Source organism: Dasypus novemcinctus, chromosome 16 (genome assembly GCF_030445035.2).
Source record: "Dasypus novemcinctus isolate mDasNov1 chromosome 16, mDasNov1.1.hap2, whole genome shotgun sequence".
Lineage (NCBI taxonomy): Eukaryota > Metazoa > Chordata > Mammalia > Cingulata > Dasypodidae > Dasypus > Dasypus novemcinctus.
The window spans coordinates 46663036-46688654 of record NC_080688.1 but is presented as its reverse complement, the minus strand read 5'-3'; the positions used below and the strand labels follow the sequence as shown (position 1 = coordinate 46688654).

The 25619-nt window shown below is 40.8% G+C and overlaps 1 protein-coding gene across 2 annotated transcripts in view; it reads left to right on the top strand.

Annotated features, from left to right (window-relative positions):
• Positions 1 to 10350: 10350 nt before the first annotated feature.
• DSC3 (desmocollin 3) overlaps positions 10351 to 25619 on the top strand; it is a 51148-nt gene continuing 35879 nt past the window's right edge. For both annotated transcript variants that reach the window (XM_004455759.4, XM_023588015.3), the window contains exons 1-4: positions 10351 to 10455; positions 17046 to 17130; positions 20354 to 20553; positions 21134 to 21253. In XM_004455759.4, coding sequence (XP_004455816.2) covers positions 10387 to 10455; positions 17046 to 17130; positions 20354 to 20553; positions 21134 to 21253 — 474 coding nt within the window. In that variant the 5' untranslated portion in view covers positions 10351 to 10386. The remainder of the gene's footprint in view (positions 10456 to 17045; positions 17131 to 20353; positions 20554 to 21133; positions 21254 to 25619) is intronic.

Genomic DNA, 25619 nt, shown 5'->3' with positions numbered 1-25619 from the left:
AAATTCAAATGACTATGGTTGTCATTAGAAACCATGGAGGCCAGAAAGAGGTGGTACAACGTTTTTCAAGTATTGAAAGAAAAGAATGGTCAGTTCAGAACATAAATTGCCTAAATATATGATTTAAAAGGTAGATATTGTAGTTCCTGCTGGTTGCTACCTTCTCTTCAGGATTTTGTTGCTTTAGCTTCCAGCTTTCTCTCTCCCAGTTCCTGGTGATTTCAGTCTCTTGCTCTCATGATTTTCTCTCTCCTTCTGTGGCTCTGTTCTCTCTTCATCTCTGGCTTTCTCTTCGTTCCTGTGGTTTTCTCTGTTTATCTCTATTCACCTTCTTCTCATTTAAAAAGGATTCTAGTAAATGGAGTAAGACCCACCTTGGGCCATATCCTATGGAAGTAATCTGATCAAAAGCTTCCACCTACTCTAGGTTCACTCCCAGAAGATGGATTAGCTCTAAGAACATGATTTTCTGGGGCCTATCCAGCATTTAAAATGTTACAGTTTATATCACGAGAACCTAATCAAAGGAAAGCATAATTGGATACTTAATTTAATTAATTGGATAAAGTAGACTTAAGAGCAAAGAAAGTTACCAGTGACAAAAGAGACATTCTATAATGTAAACAAGTCAATACACTAAGAAGACACAGCAATCCTAACTGCACCAAATAACATACATGCAAAATATGTGAAGCAAAACTGGATAGACATGAAAGAAAAAATAGGCAGATGTCTAAAATTATAGTTGGAAACATCAATAGTTCTTTCTCAACTATTGATCGAATAACTAGACAGAAAATCAGCAAGACTGCAGAAGAAACACAACACCCTTTACCAACAGAATCTCATTAACATTTACAGAAACACACTCTGTGTTATGGGTTGAATTGTGTTCCCCAAAAAGATAATGTGGGGAAGTGGATGTGGTGCAAGTGATAAGGCCTCTGCCTACCATATGGGAGGACATGGGTTTGATCCCTGGAGTCTTCTGGTGAAAAAGAAGAAGAGAAAGCATGCCTGCGAGGTGAGCCAGTGCCCACGTGGTGAGCCAAGTGTCCATGCTGTGAGCTGAGTGCTCATGCGGGTGCCTGCATGGTGAGCTGAGTGCCCACATGGTAAGCCAAGTGCCCATGTGAGTGCCTGCATGTTAACCGAGGGCCTGCATGAATACCCATGTGGTGAACCAGTGCCCATGTGGCGAGCCTGTGCCTGCATGGTGAGCTGAGTGCCCATGCGTCAAGCCAAGTGCCTGTGTGGTGAGCCAGTACCTGTGAGTCACACAGCAAGATGATGACACAACAAGAGAGATGAAGGAGAGAGTCAAGGTGAAGCACAACAGAGACCAGGAACTGAGGTGGTACAATTGACAGGGAACTCCCTCTTTCCACATCAGAGGTCCCCATGGTCAAATTCTGGTGAATCCTAGAGGAGAAAGATGAGAAGACAAAAAAGAGAAATAGATACAAAAGATCACACAACGAATGGACACAGACAGCAAAAACAGCAGGGTGGGGGAATGGGAGGTGGAGAGGAGGAGAAGAAAGAAAGAAAAAAAAGGTAGTGTGGAAATCCTAACTCACAATACTGCAGAGTGTGACCTTATTTGGAAATAAGGTTGTTGCAGATGTTAAGATAAGGTCATACTGGAGTAGGAAGGGTCCTTAGAAGGAGTAGTGTCCTTATAAGAAGAAAAGAGGAGACACAGAGACAAAGATGCAAAGGGGAGAAGACCATGTGAAGATTGAGCTGGAGACTTGAGTTGTGTAGGTACAAGCTGTGGAATGCCATGGATCTCTGGCCACCACCAAAAACTTGGAAGAGGCAAGGAAGGATCCTTACCTAGAACACTGGAGAGAGCATATTCCTGCCAATACCTTGATTTTTTTAATGGAGACATTCTCTATCTTGACTTAAATGATGGTAACACAAGTATACATATTTGTCAAAAGTCTTTGAACTGGTAAGCGGATATGGCTCAATGGATAGAGCATCCACCTACCATATGGGAGGTCCAGGGTTCAAACCCAGGGCCTCCTGACCCGTGTGATGAGCTGGCCTACACACAGTGCTGATGTGGTCAAGGAGTGCCATGCCACACAGGGGTGTCCCCCACATAGGGGAACCCCATGCACAAGGAGTGCACCCCATAAGGAGAGCCGCCCAGCACTAAAAAAGTGCAGCCTGCCCAAGAGTGGTAGCACACACATGGAAAGCTGATGCAGCAAGATGACACAACAAAAAGAGACAGAGATTCCTGGTGTCACTGACAAGAATACAAGCAGACACAAAACACAGCAAATGGATGCAGAGAACAGACAACTGTGGGGGGGGGGGAGACAAATAAATAAAAAATAAATCTTAAAAAAAAAAGTCTTTGAACTATGTATACTTAAGTTCTTTGAGTTTAACTGTACATACATTATACTCCAATAAAGAAATAAAGAGGTGTGCCAAGAGTGGAATTCTTTGACCAACTGGCTGAGATAAACTGTGGTCTACTCCTGCATGTAGATCACATAATTGGATCAAATGGAAAAGGAAAAACCTTTTCTGTCCTTATATCTTTTTACAAGATGGAGGAGCCAGAGAGTTGGAAAATACATGGACCTACCCCAAGATACATATATTACACAGATTAGAGGACAATAAAACCTCAGTTAGTGTCTCGAAGCAAATGAGATTAGAGTACTGAGGTCTGGAAGACTTAGGTCCTTTTTATTTTTGGAGCAGATCTCTGGTCTCTTTATTACACTAATGTTTATTGTTGCCAAAGTAGCCCCTATCATTTTGCCTCAGAAATAACCAGATCAAAAAATTTATCATGCCTTAAATAACATTGCCCCAATTCATTCAAAATTAAAAGGAATAATCAAGGGGAGGAACAGGCCAGAGACCCTTGGACAATCTTGGGGAAAGGCACCTGGTATATTCCTGGCCAATTACTGCAATACAGTGTGTGGCAATTTGATATTATTTATGAATTCCAAAAAGTGATATTATGTTTGTAAACTAGTCTGTGCCTCTGGGCATGATACCCTTTGATTGATTTATCTTCAAAGGCTTTACATTTACTTATTAAGTCAAGATTAGGGCATTGATTTGACCACATCAGTAGGTCGTGCAGGGTTGAGTTCCCACTCCCTGGTGGGCTACATAAATGAACACTCAATCAAGAAGACAGAGGAAGATACATGGGAACAGAGAGAGCTCCATAGACACTGCAGAGGAGAGAACTTGATCCTGGGGCCCCAGAGAGAGATGAGCCATTCACCTGATAGTTTGCAGCAGAAGAGACCAGGGCCCTGAGCACCTAAGTAGGACTGAAAAGAAATGCGTGCTCCAGCCTACAGTTGAGACTGGGAGAAGTTGGACCCACGGAGCCTTATGTGGAAAAAGGAAGGACGAATCCTTGCAGATATTGCCCACCATCTTGTTTCCACTAGTGGCAATTGCTGTTGGATGAGAAATCAACCTTGAGTTGGACTCTTTAGGGCCTTGTATACCTGTAAACTTTTATCCCAAATAAATACCCGTTATAAAAACCAACAGATTTCTGGTACTTGGCATCATCACCTCTTTGGCTGACTCATGCAAAGTACTTCCTCCATCTGTGAAGAGATGACTTTGGAAAACTGTCACTAGGAGACCCTGGCAGAGCAAGGTTCAGGCCAAATCTTGATCAGGGAGTAATTTGTTTGTTATAGCAAGGAAAGGTGGGAGAACATAAGCTGCCTATCTTACATTATACCATAAGAACTTGTGCAGGCTTATTATTTTCCAGCGTCTTTTTGGAGAATAGAGGAAACCTGACTTTCAGAGTTGCAATTGAGAAAGGAAAAGTTGAGACTGGGTGACATCAGTGTCAATTATGTTGGGAAAATTACAAAAATGCAGGTCACCATTAAAAAGAAAAGACGTGACCAGCCTATATCCATGGTGTTTGAAATTCATAGCTCTTTTTGTCCTTGCCTCCAGGGTGTGAGGAGTGGGAGGGAGTTATGGTCTCTAATGTCTGCTTAGACTTTTGGAACAGTCCACCAATTGAGGGAAATAATGCAAAATTATAGGGTTGAGAAACTTTTCTGGGCAACTTCTAATCATTACGTATTGATGTCTTAAGTAGGACATAAAGAAGTCCTCCTGGCTGGTGTCTTTTTCTTTGAGTTTTGATTCATTTATTTAGAGACTTAAAAAAAACCTTATTTATTACCTTGGGGGCCCGGCAGGGAGATTTTGATCAGAAATTCTCATTTAAAAAGTGAAGTAGGGGAAGCGCATTTGGCCCAACGGATAGGGCAACTGCTACCACATGGGAGGTCCAAGGTTCAAACCCAGGGCCTCCTGACCCACGTGATGAGCAGGCCCAAAAGCAGTGCTGATGTACACGAGGAGTGCTGTGCTACTCTGGGGTGTCCCCTACATAGGGGAGTCCCACGTGCAAGGAATGTGCCCTGTAAAGATAGCCGCACAGCATGAAAAAAGAGAAGGCTGCCCAGGAATGGCGCTGCACACATGGAGAGCTGATGCAGTAAGATGACGCAGCAAAAAGAGACACAGATTCCGGGTGACGCTGATGAGAATACAAGCGGACACAGAAGAACACACAGCGAATGGACACAGAGAACAGACGATTCGGGAGAAGATGGGGAAGGGGAGAGAAATTTTTTAAAAATATAATAAATCTTAAAAAATGTGAAGTAGTATAGTTATGTCTAGAACTTTACCATCAAAGGTTATTTTGGAATTTGGGAGAAAGAGCCAATTTTATTGAACATGCCAATGACATTATAATCATAGTAAAAGGAGACAACAAAATAGCCTTTCTGGTACATGCCTACATGCCTTCTAAGAATACTACTGGCCTAGTCTTAGTGTTGTTTTTTTTAATGTTTGGGCAAGATCTCTGTATTAGGGCTGTTTAGAGCATAGGGATCTGGTATAACTCTCCTTAAACATGTTCAAGCTAAAGCTGTAGGTAACTTACAAGTTAGCTGGTAGTATTGCTTCCTGTAACATTGAAATGAAAGCACAAGCATGATGCAACATAATGCAAAAAAAGAATTGATTATTTTTGATGCATTTGGCGGCCTAGTGAGCACTAAGTAGCTAAATGGTGGAAATCTACTCCTTATCTAGTGACAGAAGGGCTTGGGAAACTGGGCAGGCTGTGAAAAAAAGGTAACTGAGATGAATAAATCTTGAAGTAAATAAAAGTAATTAATGCATCGTCAATAATAATAAAACCTTAAATTAGTAACAAAATTAATAAATATTGAATAAAATAATTTACTGCTCATAGGGAACTGGTGAGAAAAGCTGCTTCTCCACTCCTGAGCTAGCTGACTTGCATCTGAGCTGGAGGATGTGCCACTACCCTAGGCTGATGCTGAGGGATGGTCTCCCGAAACTTCTGGGAAAAGAGCAGGCTGATGGGGCAGTGAATCAGCGAATGACGATAAGATAAATGACACAAGAGATCTGCACATCAGCCTACTCACACCTGTAACTCTTCATGCATGAGTAACACCATTTGAATGACAGAAGCACACAATAAGCTCTTGGGGATATGTGGATGTCAAAGAGAAGCTACAGTCTCATCCTGTGGGAAGAGATTTCCACCATACAAGGAAACCCAAGTGAAGAATTATGATGTGATTCCAAGATGGGGAGGACTCAAATTTCACCCTGTGTTAGGGCTTCGACAGCTTTTGTCTGGTTACTATAGGAAGGTATCATTTACACAGTGGGGGCTTGTTTTCTTTGTGGAAATGATCATTCCTTCCAGGCTGGAAAGAAGTCATTAGATGACTGCTCCACCCTCCTTAAAGGACTTATGGAGAAGAGAGGATACTTATAAGGACTTCTGATGACTTTACTGGAGGAAGAGTAAAACCACTGTAACTGTTCTTGAATCATAAATAAGAAAGACTGAAAGGGAACCTTTCTGGGCTTGACAAATCCTATCTGGATTGAACTATTGTCCTGGTATTAATTAGACTCAATAATTCCAAATTGGAGAAATGTATAAATATCACACATTTTATGGTTGTTGCCAAGGCTAAGGGAAAAGAGCACATCTCTCTGTGGTTGAGAGTGAGTTTTCTCCTGAAGGGAATGGATAGTGCCACTGTCATTCATTCTAGGGCAAAACTAATCCTAGAATAAGAACTGAGGATCTGAGAGACCCACCACAGACTAGCATGCAGGGGAAACTCCTCTTCCCTGGGAGGGCAGGGATCATTTTGGTCTAGACTTGAGGGCTTGTTGGTGCTCTGTGAAGGTGGAATGAGGCTGTGGAGTGAGTGCTTGCCATGCGAACACAGAAAAGGACAGCAATGCAATTTGTCTGGGTTAGTTTTGACTTAAACTTTCAATTTAGTCTCACCAAGCCTCTAGAGGTCTTTTTTTTTTAAAGATTTATTTATTTATTTCTCTACCCTTTTCCCCCAACCCCCCCACCTCCCCACCCTGGTTGTCTGTTCTCTGCGTCTATTTGCTGCGTCTTCTTCTTTGTCCGCTTCTGTTGTTGTCAGCAGCACAGGAATCTGTGTTTCTTTTTTTTGTGTGTCATCTTCTTGTGTCAGCTCTCCCTGTGTGTGGCGCCACTCCTGGGCAGGCTGCACTTTCTTTCGCTCTGGGCGGTTCTCCTTACTGGGCGCACTACTTGCGCGTGGGGATCCCCTATGCAGGGGACACCACTGCATGGCACGGCACTCCCTGTGCGCATCAGCACTGTGCATGGGCCAGCTCCACACGGGTCAAGGAGGCCCGGGGTCTGAACTGCAGACCTCCCCTGCGGTAGACGGACGCCCCATTCACTGGGCCAAGTCCACTTCCCTAGAGGTCTTCTTAAGTGCCCAGAAAGTCAAGACTTTTCTCAGTGGTACTCAGTGGTGAGTAATGGGCCTCACGTTGCACCTGGGGAGAGGTGGCACAAGGAAGAGCAGCATCCTCTCCTGGAGGCCAGAATGGAACAGCAGAGGGGTTAGCAGAGGAGAAAAATGGCTGTTGGGGTGAGAGAATATGACAGTCAAGTTCCCACACATGAGAGAAGAACCCTCTCTAAAAGAGCAAGTGGACAAACTGAGGGGAACGAATTTCTCATTGGCCTAAAACTAAAGTTTATGAGAGCTGGTGGCATTTGAGTATTTGTTTGCACAGTGTTCTTCACGGTTGCTTCCTCACAATAATTTGTTCAATTACTGTTTATTCCTATTACTATTTATCCTAAGTAATATTCCCAAAGTGCTTCTGAGTTGATGTCCTATGGCAGAATCCATTTTGTATCACAGGAAGGACCATTCAGACCAGACTTTTACATGGTTTTAATTTCCGCATCTTTTCATAGATTTCTCTTCCCTTCCTAGCAACTTTGTTTCAACATCACAAAGTTGCCCTGGCAGACACCTGCCTCATCACCCTCCATGGAAGACACAGGGATGAGGGGGTATCAGTGCAGCACCTGTGAGTGCTGGCTAGGCAAGGCAGCCTGGCCCAACGGGCCAAGAGTCAGCTCCCATCCCTGCCCCCTCAGGTCAGGGTGGAGAAATTATCTTCTCCACCTCCAGAGAGTCCTCCCAGGGTACAAACAGAAAACTCTTAATGGTCTTAAGTTTTCTTTCTGTCCTAAATTTTTATAATTTACCTGGATTCTTACAGGCCTCTATTTTAATCTAAAAATCACTTCTCATTTTTGAGCCTTCATTATTGCTGTGCTTACCATTCAAACTAAGAAAAAACAAGGGAAAATAATGTTTCTTTCTAATTTTTCATATATTATCCTCTTAGCAGAGACTTCTGACTTAGCAGCAAATTTTTTCTTTTTTGGAAGAGAGAAGGAGTTAAAATAAAGGCACTTAAGGAAAGCCCTTTATGACTTATTATGTCTTATGATAATTTGAAATGAATTTTATTATGGAAGGCATCTAGTTCTAATTATATTCAAACAAAGCTCATATTTTAAATAAATTTCAACAAACTATTTCACATTAGAATTCACATATGAAAAATACAAGGAATTTAAATGTATCTAAGTCATTTATATTATAATTATATCTGCCTATAAAGGTTCTTTCTTCAGTTATAAATCTGTGTTATTTTGTATTAGGACTTTGGCTGATATACATATGATGGGCAAGTACATACTATAACAAAACAGGAAATTCCAAAATAGTTACTAATATGGCATTCAGTTGTATTCAGTATTCATATTGTACCTTGCATTTTGCAATGCAAATAGAATATATTCTTATTATGGTTTCTTATAGTATCTCTGCAATAGATCAAAACTACTTTTATTTTGTAGAAGGTAAAAAATGGAAGCTCAGAGCAATTACCATATAAGTCACCATGCTTGAAAATCTCCAGTACTACACAGTATTAGCTCAGCCATCAGAGGATAGCTATCTTACAGTTTTAGCCATTTGGAGGACAGTCACAGTCAGGTCAGACTCTAGTTAATCTGAAGATAAGTTTGAAATCATAGAAAAAGTAGGAATACATAAAGAAATGTACTTCAAAGATGCCAATTCCCTAAGTAGTAGGGAAGGTCAAATCAAGGCATAAGCAGGTTCATTAACAACATACAAACTCAACGGACATGACAATTCTGCAACAGAAATTAGTAAACCTGTCTCCATCTCCAGTGGGTGGTCCTCTGTTGATCTGGAACAGGCTCCTTCCTTTACTGGTTCTTAAGCACCTCAGTTTCTGCAGAGCATTCTTCCACTGAGTTAGATCCGCTGCTCTGCATAATGCTTTAACACCCTCAAGCCCCTCAAATCTCTAAAAAGAAGCTGCAAGTAGAGGGAAGGGGGGTGAGGGACTGGTGTTTGCATCTCCTTTCTTCATCTGGTTCAGAAAAGCCGTGACCCACTTGTGTTTCCTTCAGAAGTCTGCTTTGAGAAGTCTCATCCCTGAGGCCACAGGTGAAAGTGAGGGTTTGGAGGGGGAAGTGGCTGAAGTACAGAGGGTGATGGAGGACTTTCTCTGAGACTGTGGTCTCTGCAGAGACCTTCAGCGGTGAGACAGGATCTCTGACCGAGTGCCTCAGAGACAGGCCTGGGAAGCCGAGCCCTTTGAGTTTCAGGGAAGCCCCAGAATTTAGGGAACACATAGATTTAGAGAGGAAGAATATTAGGGGTGATGGGGTGGGATGAATAACAGCTATAGTGCTCTTCTCTGATTAATATGGACTGTCCAAGGGTCCTGACACTGGACCTTGTTCATGGAGTTTGGTGTGTTAGCACATACTTGAGACCATTTGGTGGGTATAACACTCAATTTAGAGGGAAATAAAAGAATATGATACAAATTGCCTTAAATGTAGGAAACGACCTCCTGATTAAAAAGTTTAGCGCGCTGGGCTGTGACTGATTTTCTGGCCGTGCTCCCCTGCTAGACTAAAGTGTTTTGGGCAGGAGCTGGGTTTTGTGCATTCCCTCACCTCCCACACCTCACACACACTGGGTCCTCATAAATGTTTGGTGAGTGGTAGTAAAAGTGTAAGTCTCACTTTGGAGCAGAGAAACTGAAAAAGTACATCTTAGTATAATTACCATGCATGTATGAAATCAAGAATTCACATCTAAGGATACATTCATTCTTAGAAGGCTCATATACAGCCACAAAATTGGCAGCAAAGTTCTGAGTGCACTCACTCAAATTCTTGGTGCCTAAAAATGGTTAAATATCAGAATTTCTTCTTTTGGCTTTACATTTTTGGAGTACGGAATGCCCGGCTTACTAATGCCACTTGGGATGATTTTCCTTCAGCATTTATTTTTATCATGTTAGTCAAATTCGGAGGGAATAACTGTATTTTTTTTTTTTTTTAACCTGGAGAGATTGCCCCAGAATTTGGGCCGCCGCCGAAATGAAGATCCGTCGACACAATCACCAGAGTGTTCCTGGCAGCCAGGGAGCCCGTGTCGGGGCAGGGATCCCCGCAGGCGGCTCTGGGCGCTGCAGTGGGAACGCGCGCGGCGGCGCCCGCCCTGGGGAGCTCCTGGGACCGGGGCGGGGCGGGACAGCCAGCGCCGCGGGCGGGTGAGGGACGCGGGCGAGCCGCAGAGGGTGGGCCTGGGACCGCTGTCCCGCGAGCGAGAGCCCGGCGCGGCCGTCGGGAAGCGGAGGGCAGGCTCGGGCAGCTCCCCAGAGGCTCCCGCAGCGACAAAACTTGAGAAATAGGAGGGGCCTCCGGGTGCCTTCTGGGTCCAATCCCGTCTCAGCAGCGAACCCACTCACCGGGCCTGAGAGGTCCACGACGACTTAAAAAAGAGCAGCCGTGAGAAAAGCCTCTTCCGCGCCGCTGCGCCCCGCGGCTCTCGTCTGGCCCCGAGTTCGAGTCCCGCCGCCCGCGTTCTCCTGCCGCTGCCCGGAGCCGCGATGTCCGCGCCCCGACGCCGCGGCTCCCTGAGCGGAGCCCTCCGCGCGCCGCTGCTGCTGAGCCTCGTGGTGAGTGGGGAGCCCGGGCGCGGCTCGGCGCGGGCGGCCCCCCGGCCCCCTCCTGTTGGGGTGCGGTGGGAAAGGCGGGGAGGATCCGCCCTGGTCGCCGAGCGGGGAAGGGGGGAGAGAGGGGAGTGGGAGCGAGCTGAAGGGGGTCGGCCGCGGCTCCGCTCCAACTTGGGGTACAGCTCAGGGTCTCACACTGGGGCCTGGAAGACGGAGGAGAGTAGACGAGTCCTGAGGTCCGTCTCCGGGCGGGGCTTTTTGTTTGGGACAGTTCGTTCCAGAGTTTGAATTACCTGCGGCACTCAGGCTTCCCTGCGCCCTCGCGGGTGGGCCCGGGGCTTCGATTTGAACTCTGACCCCGCGCCCACCTCCCCGGCACCTCAGGATGGAGGGGGCGCGGATAGGGGCACGTTTGGGTGGGAAGAGAGGAAGGGTACCTGTAGGTTAGGAAAGAAAGGAAAAAAAAAAAAAAGTCGTGAAGATGGGGTTCAGGGGGCTTTTCCTCACCCCTCTCCGGGTTCTGGGTGCCCTCGGATGACACGGAGGGGTGCGCCTAGATCCCAGAGAAGGACTGTCTCTGACAAACGGGCTTCCGGGCCTCGCCACCCCTATCCAGCAGCTCGCCCAGGCCACCCATCCGCGCGAGCCAGCGGGCGAGTGTTCGGGGGTCCGGGGTGGGAGGGGGTGTGTGGGAATGGAGGCGGGTGTAGAGGCCGGAGGAGTGCTGGGGTGATGAAGCCGAGGCGGGCTGGGGTGTGGAGAATGCCGAGTGCGGGCCTCCTTAGTCGGGGCGTACTCGGTGGGGCACCGCGGGGACGCAGAGCTCAGCGTGGGGTCTCCTTGGTCTGGCAAACCTGAGGCCACGGACGGGATCCGTCTGGAGAGGACCTTTGGGACAGTTCTCCAAGAACCCGGGAGACGCGAAGCGGAAAATCGGGAAGCCCGGAGGTGCGGCCCCACGCGGCGCGTCAGACGTGGGGAACGCGTGGGGTGGAGCGGCGGATCCGCTATAAGTCCGCACCCAGGACGGGCTGGGGCGCGGAGAGCAGGGGGGCGACGCCGGTCTCGGCAGTGGGTCGGCTCCGGCTGTGCGGAGTCTTGCTGGCGCCTCCCAGCAGGGCGAGTTGAGTCCGAGCCTTGTGGTCTCTTTGAATCAGCGAGTGGGGAGTTGTGGTACTTCACATCTAAGATCAGGTTATGGCAAGAAGTTGTACAAATAAGTGCGTCGACCTACCAGCTAACCGCCCCAGCATAGCTGAGCGGAAGAAAGGACATTTTACAAATGGGCACTACACTTAGATACACTCTTTCATGACATACGTGAGAGCGCAGGTTTGCTGTATTGTCTTTTCTCTGCGAAGGGGATTGGGAAAGCGGGAGAAGAAACTGCTGAGGTGCAGTGTTCCCAAGATTTTCCGTATTCGCTCGAGGCGTGGAAGACCTGGCGCTGCCCAGGCTAAGGAGGGAGGAGGGAGGGGTGACTGGGTGTGGCAAGGCCAGAGGATGCCTATCAACCTAAATAGAGATACCATCTGTTCTCTTTTATGACATAGTCGTTTACGAGTGTTTTTAAAAAGCATTTCGTAAAGTTTAAATTAAACGATGTATCCGGGGGGCTTGAATGCCGAAAAGTGTATGTAAAATGATAGTTTCTTTTTTGGGCAACCCCCAGGTTACAAACACTCAATTTCTATGCAGATGAAAAAATGAATACCTATTGATCATCCCGCTTCCATATTTCCTTTTGGCTTATTCCACGCTCAAGTTTTTAGCGTAATATTAAAGACACAGCATTTTAGAAACAGTTTTCATTTGGTAGACTTTAATGTATCTCTTAGGAACAACAGTTTGATGTTAATAATAGGGTGGTGTATGGAAAAACACACGTAATATGAGCCATGGTCTATAATTAGTAGTACTATTTTAATAGTCTTTCATCAGTTTTAACAAAAATACCACACTAATGCAAACTGTAAGCAATAATTGCATATATGAAGCATTGTGGTTTTAGCATGACTTATCTGTAAACCTACACCTTTTCTAATTAAAAACAAACAAATGAAACTATGTAACAGAGAACACTTGTGGACGATAACTCTGGTTAATAGTACAAGTCTAAGAATGCTCTTTCATGAACTAGAACAATGGTACATCACTGTTACAAGGTATTACTAATAGGGTGGTAAAAATACGTCTAATACAAACTATGAACTGTAGTTAAAAGTAATATTTTAATCTTTCATCAGTTGTAAAAAAGTTACCACTCCAATGCTGTATCAATAACAGGAGGGCATGAGGGTTGTGGGGTTTTTCTCTTTGAGGTAGTGAATATGCCTGAAATTGATTGTGGTGATGCACAACTCCGAGATTATACTGAGATTCATTGATTGAACACTTTGGATGGTTGGTATGGTTTGTGAATATATTTCAATAGAACTACTCAATTAAAAAAAGCGAGATCAATAGTTTGTTCTGAGAGTTCTTCAAAGTGCGCATGCACACACACGCACACGCAGAACCTGAGAAGTTTAACACATTAAGACTCCCCACTAAGCTGTCCCGCTGGTTGTGGTTGAGGAATCTTCCAGATTTGCACCTTTCTCTTCCTGTATTCCTTTCCAACCCCTTCCCCAACCACAATCTAAACCACAATCAAATACAGTTTCTAACTAATTCTCCCTTGGCTCCCCAAAAAAGTTAAAGTGAAAGGAAGGGTGTAAGCCAGAAGACACAAATTAGATGATTCCACCATACTTGAAAGGTTTTGAGTGTTATTTAAAATGATTTTTTCTGCTTAACATAAGGGAAATTGTCAGGGATAGTGAGAACTAATTTTCACGAGCTCAGCAGTCTTCTGCCCATTGCAAATAATGAGATTTTTTTTTGTTGTTGTTACAGAAGTTGTGAATTTACAGAACAATCATGCATAAAATAGAAGAATTCCATATACCACCCTATTAACACCTTATATTGTTATGGTATATACGTATGTTACAATTGATGAAGGCACATTTTTATAATTGTACTTACTAACTACAGTCCCTGGTTTAACTTAGAGTTCCTGGTTTGTGTTATGTAGTTCCATGAAATAAAAAAAATATTCTAGTAACATATAAATGACTTAAATTTCCCCCCTTTGACCTCATTCATATATATAATTCATATATATAATTAATTATGTTGATGATATTGTGCTACCATCAGCACCACCCTTACCAAAACTTTTCTACTTCCTTATATAGAAATTTTACATTTTAAGCCTCAACTCCCTATTCCCTACCCCTACAGTATCCCTAATAATCTATATTCTAGATTCTGACTCTATGAGTTTGCTTATTGTAGTTATTTCATAGCAGTATTTGTCCTTTTGCTTTCCTCAACTTAATATCTTCAGGGCTCATCCATGTTGTTGAATGTATCAGTACTTCATTTTTATTAATGTTTGAATAATGTTCCACTGTGTGTATATGCCACATTTTGTTTATCCATTTATCATTGATGGATACATTGTGTTCCTTCTGTCTTTTGGCAATTGTGAATAATATCACTTTGAACAATGGTGTGCAAATATCTTTTCTAATCCCTGCTTTCAGTTCTTTAGGGTATGTACTGAGTAGTGGGATTGCTGGGTCATTTGGTAATTCTGTGCTTATTCTGAGAACTATCAAACTGTCTTCTATGGTGGCTGCACTATTTTACATTCCTACTAGCAATGAATGAGTGTTTCTGTTTCTCAACATCCTCTCCAACACTTATAATTTTCCATTTGTAAAATATAGCAGCCATTCTAGTGGGTGTGAAATGCTGTCTCATTGTGATTTTTATTTCCCTAATGGCTAATGATGTTAAGATTCTTTTCATGTGTTTTTTGGTCATTTGCCTATCTTCTTTGGAGAAATGTCTATTCATGTCTTTCCCCCATTTTTAAATTGGGCTGTTTGTCTTTTGTCTTTTTTTTGAGGTACCAGGAATTGAACCTGGGGCCTCATACTTGTGAAGTGTGAAGCACATGCACTACAGCTGAGCTACACCCACTCTACTTGTTTGTCTTTTTATTGTTGACTTAAAGGATTTAATTGTATATTAAGGAATACTAAATTCTTATTGGATATGTGGTTTCCAAATGTTTTCTCCCATTTTATAGGTTGTCATTTTACTTTCATGATAGAGTTTCTAATTTTGATGAATTCCCATTTGTCTATTTTTTCTTCTGTTGCTTGTGGTTTGGGTGTAAAGTCTAAGAAACCATTGCCTACCACAAGGTCCCTCTATTTTCTTCTAGGATTTTATAGTTCTGGCTTTTATATTTAGTTCTCTTACCATTTCAGTTGACTTTGTATAAGGTATGAGGTAGGGTTCACCTTAATTCTTTAGCGAATGGACATCCAGTTTTTCCAGCACTATTTGAGATTGTTCTTTTCCAGTTGATAAATGAATTTTTCCAAAGTCACTTGGAATAGTAATAACTACTACATTACATAATTTGCACAAAGAAAGAAAAGGTGGAACTCTTGTTAATTAATGTTATGAGGATTATATGAAGTTGCAAAATAGCCGCCTAATCTCATTATGGACATATATGCAGAAAACAAATAAATAGCAGCAAATTGAACCAATATTTAATTAAAAATCATGTCTCTGTAAGATTTATCCTAGGACTGAAAAGATGGTTTCCAGCTAGAAAATCCATTAATGTATTTTAACATAGTAACAGATTAAGAGAGAAAAATTGTATAGTCATTTTCAATTTAAGTAGAAAATTATATTTATTGTTTAAAAAATTCTTAACTAATAAGAATATAATGGAACAAACTTTCTTAACTTAGTGAAGGGTATGAAGCAAAAACAAAAAGAAAAAAAAAACTCCCCAAGTCCCCCTCTCCAAAAAAAGCAAATGAAAGATGAAAAGAAAAATACTAATAATTCGTGGTGAAATGGTAAAAGCATTCTCTTTCTTTAAAGTTAGAACTAATACCAAGATACTCACTATAGCTTTCTATTCAGCATTGTACTAGAGGTCTTTGGAAGCATACAAGATAAGATATATAATAGCAATAATGAAAGAGGTATTATAAAGATTAGAAGGGAAGAAATCTAATTTTAATTTTGCAAGTGATAGAATTATCTACATATAAAATCCAACACAATCTTTTGGAAATCCACTACAACTAATAAAGTTCAACAGGTTTCTTACATATACAATCAATATATAAAAATAATTTCTGGTGAAGTGGAAGTAGCTCAGTGGTTGAACTTTGTATGAGGTCCCAGGGTCAATCCCTAGTACCTCCTAAAATAATAATATTAACATTTATATTAGTAATTTCTATGTGCTATCAAAAGACCATCAGAAAAAATAAATTAAGAAAGATCTTAGCAAATTGCAGAAGGACATATATAAACACATACTGCACACAATACCATTATATGTTTTTATGGGCACATGCATATAAAATAAAGAGTACAAAAACCTCAACTTGGGAAGAATAGTTCCCTGGATAAAGGAAATGGAAATGGAATAGAGTATAGAACTCTAGCTGTATCTGTAATTTCTAATTTAAAAAATAAAGCAAAAATCAAAATGTTAATGTTTAAAAACTCTATATGGGTAATGGAGCATCTAGTTGATTGAAGTATTTCATAGTTAATTTTTTAAAAATGTGACTCAAAAAGTATTGAACATGGTTTTCTTTAAGGATTCAAATATATCAACTATGAAGTTCAAATACATTTGGACCAATGAGTACATTCTTGAAAAACCCTATTTTTCACCCCCAAGTGACAACTGTATGCTTAAGGACAATATTCAATTGTGCATATATAATATGGTTGAATTTTTTTTTTAAGGCCAAACAACTTATTACTTTATTGTAGCAGTTTGATATGGTTATGAATTCCAAAAATAGATATTGGATTATCTTTGTAATCTGTTCTGTACCTGGGCATGATTAAGTTATGATCAGGGCTTTGATTGGGCAATGTCATTAGGGCATTGAGTACTCACCCCATGGTGGTTGGGGACTCACAGGTAAAAGGCAGGGCAGAGGACAGAATTGAGGGTTTTTGATGTTGGAGTTTTGATGTTGGAGTTTGATGCTGAAGCTTTAAGCTGGGTTCCTGGGAAGTAAGCTCACAGAGGAAACAGAAGCAAGGCCCAGGAAGAGAGGAACCCTGAGCCAGGAAAAAGCAAGCCCTGGGAAGAGAGGAACCCTGAGCCCAGAGAGAAGCAACACCCTGGAAGAGAGGAACCCAGGAAGCCTGAACCCTCACAGCCATCAGCAGCCATCTTGTTCCAACACATGAAAATAGACTTTGTTAAGGGAAGTAACTTACGCTTATGGCCTGGTATCTGTAAGCTCCTATCCCAAATAAATAACCTTACAAAAAACCAACCAATTTCTGGTATTTTGCATCATCACCCCTTTGGCTGACTAATACACTGGTTATGACCTGAAAATAACTTTTTGGCTTATTTAAATTAATACTCCTGGTTCATGTTGACCCCTTTCTCCCCGTTTTTGAGTATTTTTTTTTAACTCTTACTAATTCAAGCAAGGACTATAATATATTAATGCATTATTATTTTATTCTAGGTCTTCAGTTTTACTTGTGAAGCCTGCAAAACTGTTATATTTAATACACCTTCCAAACTAGAGGCAGATAAAATGATTGGCAGAGGTAAGAAATTTCAAAACAGTATTTCTTTATCTTTCATAATAGAGATTTTACTGATTGCTTTGAAGATCAGCACATAGACATTATGAACAATTTGTACACAGTTCTTAATGGACATAACAAAACCTTAAAATCCCATGGAGTTGTTTTTCTAAAGTTATTCCAGTGACTTTTCAGCTTAAAATTTGGAGGCAAGTTTTCCTTAAGAGGATATCATGTACCAGTATTTTCAAGTGTTGATATGCTGTTACATATTTAAGTCCCACTAATTCACAATTTAATACCATACATACTACACACTCAATTTGCAATCTTTCACAGCATATAACCAAGCTATTAGAAAAACTGGACCAGTACGACCAAGGGTGTTACAGGTTTCTGACAGGGAGAGCTAAGATCAGGGATAGTTTTAAGAAACATGTCAACTAAAAACATGGGAATAGGAGTAATTTGAAAATGTTCAACACATATTAAATGCATAACTGTGACTCCAAATCACCGTTTAGTATTCATTGTATTATAGAGTATAAAAACTCTCAGCCCCCACCTTGTGGATGTTAAGGTGACGCTCGAGACAGTCAAAGCCTCCCCTAATTCATTATCCCACTATTTTCTGGTTGTGCCAAAAAAGTAAACAACCAGCAAATGATTTCCCCTTTTTAAAGAAAGCATTCACAGTTAAAAAAATGGGATTAAGTGGGATTCCAGCCTCTTTCTTACAAATGTTTCTTCTACAACTACTAACTTGCATTTACAAAATAGCTGACAAAAATATTCTTCTTGATTCTACATAAGGGAGAAACAGCAACCACTGGTAAAACATACAATATTAACCAGCCTTGGCTTCTTTCTCTCTTGCTTTATGAGAGGCTAGACTCCTCATTTTTAGATTCTCTATTTTCTGCAGGTAAATCTTCTTTAGTTTCTTGGTTAGCCACTTCAGCTTGTTTCCCCTTTGCTCCCCCTTTTCCTTTTGGGTGCACTTTTTTGTCTGAAGGTTTATACTTCCCTGCTGCCTTTTTGGGCTTTGTTTCCACTTTCAAAGGAACAGGTGTAGTGGATAGCCTCATGACCTCCTCTTGGGCCCCTCCTTGCCAGATGCTTTGGCGGAACAGACCTTCCTCTTGGGCATCTTGGTGGTACTGCAGCAGCAGTGAGCTGAGAGCCTGCACGAAGCCAGGCTGCTGGCTGCTCAAAACAGTATTTTGAAAACAAATTTTGTTCATCTTCCTTTAGGCTGGAAGGAGGGCATAATGTTCAGTCTTTGCCTTTTGGAGCCAGCCTCAAGCTACTCTTAAGCATACACAATTCGAGATAATTTTTAAAAGTAAATCAGTTTTATTGATACGTATTAACAGAGCATACATCCATCCAAAGTGTACACTTATTGATATTCAGTATAATCACATAGTTGTGCATTCATCACATCACTTATTTTTAGAGCTTTTTCATTATGTTAATTTCAAAAAGCAAATGAACAAAAATTCATCACCTCTCAATCTCTCTATGCTTCCCCTTCCATACATAGCTATTTTGTTTCCATCTCTCTAGTTTATTTGTATTTATATTTTGTAAAAACAATATACATATGCAATATATTTATATTCATATTTTACATGACATTTCACTGTTATACAGTTCCATGTTACATTTTTCAGCTTTCCTTCTACATGACCTTAGACTTAACCTCTGCTAGTTATAAACACTATGATATGCTTTCACCATTTGTATTCATTTCCAAAGATTTACAGTCAAGATAATTTTAATATACATTTTTGCTGTTTTTGACTCCATTGACTTCTGTAGATGATTCTAGGACAAATGTTCTAATCCATGTTTTTGTAGCCATTCATTTTTTTCTAATGTTAAAAATTTATGTAAGGAATTATATATAAGACATACCACTTTCATTACTTTAGGATTCTAAGCTTTAGAGAAATATGGATAAGCAGATGAGAGGGTCAGAGCAATAGTTTTATGAATGTCACAGCTGCACTGGAGAAAACGATAAAGTGAGCCATGCCATTCAAAACCAAACTTACGCACACTGAGAAGCTGGGAAACCTCATCCTTTTTTAATAGCTGGGACGCCCTTCCCAAGTTGCCTTTCCATGTGGGTACAGAAAAAATTGGAGGAAAAAGTGATTTTTTTTTTAGTGGAATAGCTTGTCCCAGATATTCCATAGCTACTTTTTAAATGAAGTGTGCCATTTGTGGTTAAAATGGTTCATTTAATTTTACCATTTGTGGTTAAAGTGGTTCATTTAATTTTATTAAACAAATGCAAATATTCTTCCTGTGGGGAGGAAGAAAAGAGAGGGTCTAGAGAGGGTCTAAAGGTGTTCCACCAAGGATATAGACCAGAAGCTATCAATCTGCTAAAAACATGAAGATGAAAGAAATGTGCCATCATCCACTTTGTGGCTAAAGGCTTTCACCTGCAACAGTTTGGATTAAAGCCCAAATGCTACACGTGGGTAGATATGATTTATTTGGGAGATTGTTACCTAAGTGGGTTTTATTTATCAATTTGGTTTCTGTTAAGGCAGACAGTTGAAGAATGGGATGGAAGACAGGTGCATTTTGATATCTATCTATTACTACCTTTTAATAGAGGGCACAGTTGTCAGGGAGGAATGTAGACGTAGAATTTTAGTAGAGGGACTTGGAAAACTGGGATCACAGAAAGACCTATGAGCCGTGGGGGAAAAGTGTACAGAAAAGTGCCACTGGGAAGAATTCAAGGGTAGATTTTTCTTACTTGACTGTTTTGCCTAGCTCTTATACTCCACCCCTCTTTCGGTTCATGTGTAGATTGAAAGATCCTGGCTAAATGACAGGTATACCTTAAAAGACTCAGACTATCTTGTTTAAGGAAAAGTTTTCTCTTGTTTATTCAGGCATGTGTGGCTTTGTAGTTCCATTTTGTCATGATTGCAAATGTACACACCACTGTAGTAGGAAAATAATGCTCTTAAGTTTATTAGGAGTATGTAAAGGTTTAAAACATCTTATTTATTAGAAGTATTAACCAAGAATTATTATTTTATCTGAAAAATTGTTTTTGAAAAGATGTAAAAAGATTGACTAAAATCTTTGGCAAATGCAAATTGATTGACTTATTTTATTTTGCTTCATGGTTTTGAAGAAGATTGTATAAATTATTTTACCAGGGTTTTTTTTGGCCCGTGTTTCTACTTTACAACTTTGACATTTTTACTTCCAGTTAATTTGAAAGAGTGCCTCTGGTCTGCAGACTCTATCCTGTCCAGTGACCCTGATTTCAGAGTTCTAGATGATGGGTCTGTATATGTAGCCAGGGCTGTTGAATTGTCTGATAAGAAAAAATCGTTCACAATATTGCTTTCTGATACAAAGAACCAGACCCAGGAAGACATCATCGTGGTCCTGGAACATCAGAAGAAGGTATTCAAACTACACTGATATTTTCAGTCATCTTTTTCTTTTCCTTTAAATATGCTTTTATTAAAAATTGCAAAGAATGTGCATTTTCTTCCCCCGGTTCTCTTGCTAGTGTGAGGTTTTAACAGAAAGACCAGATAAGTGCTTTCTATAGATTATTATAGAGAAGATGTATTTTCTGTCTCTACAAGGGAGGAGCTACAAGAGCTAAGTGTAAATGATGATTTCCCTAACCTGAAGGAATTTTCAAAAGGAAATTCTCTGATTTTTGAAACTTTAGAAATGCAATAAATGTACCATGATTGTGAAAGAGGTTGTTGATATAGAAAGAGTGGGGTGAGGGGGGTGGGGGGTATGTGGGGCCCTTATATTTTTTGAATGTAACATTAAAAAAAAAATAAAGAGAGAGAAAAAAAAGAAACCCAAATACATTCTTTCTAACTCTTCTAATGTAAAATGACCTTCTTACCTGGTATTTAATTTTAGCATAAAGATTCCTTTATCTTATGGGCTTTCCACTTTTTATAACAAAGTAGACTGTGATTCTTGTTTATGTGTTTTTTTCCCCCTTCTCTAAATTCAGGTACTGAGGAAAAAACATACTAAAGATAAAGTTCTCCAGCGTGCCAAGAGGAGGTGGGCACCTATTCCTTGCTCAATGCAGGAGAATTCCTTAGGGCCTTTTCCTTTGTTTCTTCAACAAGTACGTTTGCATCCATTCTGTTTGGAGTATTTTAATTCTGAGTGTTTTAAATTTTTTTCAGGTTTAACAACTCTTAAGACATGTACAAATAAGCAGATCTGATTGGAGATATTCATGAAGTGTTATAAAAGTGAATAATAAGAAAATAACTAAAAATCAAATAATATGAGAAAGGCTCTGCAGCCATTAAAATGATCTTTCTTGGTTTATTCATTTATTTGGCAGACAGTTATTGAGCATCTGCTCTCTTCAGTGGAAGGCACTGCACTAGATACTTAGGATAGAAATACATTTAGTCACTTTCCTTGGGTTCATGTAGTTTATCAGTCTAGAGGCAAAGGCAGAATTAGGCAAATAAGGACAATACTGAGTGATGAGTGCTATGATGGAGATGTGGCTGAGATGATTTGGAAAGATATTGGATGAGCACCGAGTCCTGAGATGAGGTTGGGTAAGCAACTAAAAAGGACTTACAGAATGAGACGTCTGAGCTGAGTCCTAAGGATGAGAAGGTTTTGTGCTGGTAAATAATTGGTGGAAGGAGAGGGAGGTGCAGAGACAGGAGTGAGCATGGCTTCTCAGCAGAGCTCTGCGTAGCTTAGTATCCCTGGGTTTGATGAGGTGGAGCAGGGAGAAGAGACAGACAAGGCAGGTAGGGACCAAACCATAAAGGACTATGTGTGTTCCACTAGAAAGCTTAACTAGCTTAGAAACAATGGGGCCTTTTTAAGCAGGGCAGTGGCATGATTGGGTTCACTTTTTAATTAAAAAAATTTTTTTGATTCACTTTTTATAAAGCTCTAAATGGAAGATGTGAAGTGAAAATAACTAAGAAGGAAGCTATGGTATTGCTTCTCCCTTTTCCCCTTACATTTCTATTACTGTGATTTGTGTTTAGTTCTGATGGCATGCCCTTTGTGCTACTCATGTAAGTTTTTAGCCATCCATTCAGAATCTTTCACGTTAAAAAAAAACTCTCTCAAGTGCTAAACTCTTGTTTCTATCTTCTTTATGAATGTTGTATTTTAGACACTGGCTAGGCATGCTGATATTTTGCTTTTCATTAAAAAATAGTTTCTGATTACCAGTTATACTGACCATAGCTTATTTTAACCTTCACATTGCTAAGTTGGTGTCCATTTGTCTCTTCTCATCTCCTTGATATATGCAAACTTGATATGGCTGATCTCTCCCTCCTCCTTGAAATCCTTTTTTTTCCTTTTGGTTCTTAGGACACTGCTCACCTAGTTTGCGCCCAAGTCCTGGTCACTCCTTCTCTGTATACTATGCTGATTCTTCCTCATCTTGCAACCTCTAAACTTTCTAGTGCTCCATGGCTCAGTCCTTGGACCTCACCTCTTGGGTTTTTTTTTTTTAATATCTTGTCTCTTGGTTATCTCATTCAAACTCATGGCTTTAAGTACTATTTATACACGGCAACTTCAAACTTCATATTTCCAGCCCAAGCTGCCTACTTGGTATTTCTACTTGGAAGACTCAACACTTGTAAATTGAACTCTTGATTTTTCTCCTAAAATCAGCCTTCTCATCTCATTTATTATAGCTCCATCCTTCCAGTTGTTCTGCCTTGGAGTCTGTTTGGTCAGGTTTTAATTGTAGAGAGTATAATTCTTCTAGGTAACTTAAACAGAAAACGATTTATTACAGTTTCTTAGACATTTGCTGGATTGTTGGGAGGGCTGAAGAAAGAAATGCTAGGTTGAGCTTTTAGGAGTGAGTCCCCAAGGCTACAGCACAGAAAAGCAACCAAGGGACATGCTGCTTTTTCCATAGTGGGGAAGCCACTAGTTCTAGAACCAAAGTGCCACTGCCCTGGTCAGGGAGCCGCTCCTACTAATGCAGTTCCAGAATAACATCTTACCTGCTCCATTTAATGTTGGCAAAGAGTTTGACTCATATCCTAACTATTGATATCTATGAAGTTAATGACTAACTACTGGAAACTTTGCAAATGATTGCTGGAGAAAAAGAGCAGACACCAACAAAAATACGTTTAAGATGTGATGCCAGCAAAAATAGCAGAAGCAGAAGAAATGAGATATTATCTCACTTCTGCCTTCCAAATATCATGCATACATCTCTGACAGGCCATATCTAATTCCGGAGCTCCAAGCTTCAAGAGATTCTGGTATATGAAAGTATTTGTTTGTTTTGGCTTTAATTTAATTTTTAAATTAAATTAAATTTAAATTAATTTAAATCTCAATGTTTCCTTAGTGAAAAATATTTCCAGCATCTACACTATGAAAGGGAATCAAAAAAGGAGGGTGAAGTAAGTGTGAACCTCAGTCTAGCATATCCATCCATTCCTCCCAAAGTTAAAATTTTTTGTTTTAAAACTTTATTTCAACCTCAAAAAAATAAAAGAGCATAGACTTCAGGAAGATGGTGGACTAGAAAGATAGAGGACTCCCTTCTCTCCCAATAAAATAGCGAAAGGACGGGCAGAAATGGCCTAAAAATTAATGTTTGAGGGTTTAGGACACTGGGGGAAGGCTGGGCACTGCCCAGAAGAGAGAGAGGCAAAGGAAGAGAATCACAAAGGCAGAACTCCAACTCATTCCCATCAGACTTTGAACTGAGAGAGCTGCCAAACAGCGCCATCTGGTGGACCAAAGAAATGCATGTGAGGAATTAAAAGTAAATGAGAGGGGGAAGCAGCCGTGGCTCAATCAGTTGGGTTCCAGTCTACCGTATGGGGGGCCCTGAGTTCTTGTCCCAGGGCTTCCTTGTGAAGGCATAGCTGGCCTGTGTGCCACGGAGAGCTGACGGCCCATGTGCCACAGAGAGTTGATGGCCTGTGCGATGTGGAGGGCTGGTGCAGCAATATGATGCAACAAAGGGAGATAAGCAGATACAGAGAAAAAAAAATGTGCAGTGAATGGACACAGAGAAGAGACAGCAAAGAAAGGACCAAGCCACAAGGCAGGGGGAGGGGGGAGGGGGAGGGGGAGGGGGGAGGGGGGAGGGGGGAGGGGGAGGGGGGAGGGGGAGGGGGAGGGGGGAGGGGGGAGGGGGGAGGGGGAGGGGGGAGGGGGGAGGGGGGGGGAAGGGGGAAATAAATAAAATAAATCTTAAAAAAAAAAAAAGGTAAATGAAAGGCATTTTCCTGCTTTACAACCTTCTTCCCAAGGCCTTTCGAAGCAAGTGTGCAACCCATTATTGGGTCCAGGAACCAGATTTGAGGAACCAACAGAGATAATCCTAAAGACCCAGTACAGGTTGAACCAAGAATCAAAGAACAGCAGTAACACACAACCTCCCGCCATTAAATCCCTATGAAAGAGAGAGAAAATGAGCATCTCAATAAACCCACCATCATAATCATATGCCTAGACATCATCAAAAAATTATAAGCCATACCAAGAAAATAGAAGCAGTGGTCCATGCAAAAGAGTATATCAATATTCCAGATGAGACACAGGATTTGAGACAAATAATCAACATGATTCATACAAATTTCCAAAATCACATTAGTGGCTTGAATGAGAGTATGGCTAAAGAGATAAAGAACATTAATAAGACACTGAGTGAGCACAAAGAAGAATTTGAAAACCTCAATAAAAAAGCATCAGAACTCACTGGAATGAAAGACACCATAGGTAAGATCAAAAACACATTAAAGGCATACAACAACAGATTCAAAATGATAGAAGAAAGAGTAAGTGGTACAGAAGATAGAACAGCTAAAATTGAAGAGAGAGAAGGGAGAGTACAAATAATGGGAAAAAATTGACAAATTGAAAGAAAAAACCACACAATCATTTCTATCAGTGCAGAAAAGGCATTTAACAAGATCCATTATCCTTTCTTGATATAAACACTTGAAAGGATAGGAATAGAAGGAAAATTCCTCAATACAATAAAGGGCATATATGAAAAAATGACAGCCAACATTGTAATCAATGGGGAAAAGTTATAGGAAAAGAGGAAGTAAAATTCTCACTATTCATGAATGACATGATCCTTTATTTGGAAAATTCTGAAATGTCTGTGACAAAGCTGCCTGAGCTAATAAATGAGTTCAGCAAAGTGGCAGAACATGAGATCACACAAAAGTCAGTGATGTTTCTGTACACTAGTATTGAACAATCCAAGAAGGAAATCAGGAAAAATCCATTTACAATTGCAACAAAAAGACTCAAATACCCAGGAATCAATTTAACCAAAGAAATAACAGGATTTATATTCAGAAAAATACAAAACAATGCTAAAAGAAATCATGAAGACCTAAACAAATGGAAAGACATTCCATGTTCATGGATTAGAAGACTAAATATCATGAAGATGTCAATCTTGCCCAAGCTGATTTATCGATTCAATGCAGTGCAATCAAAATTCCAAC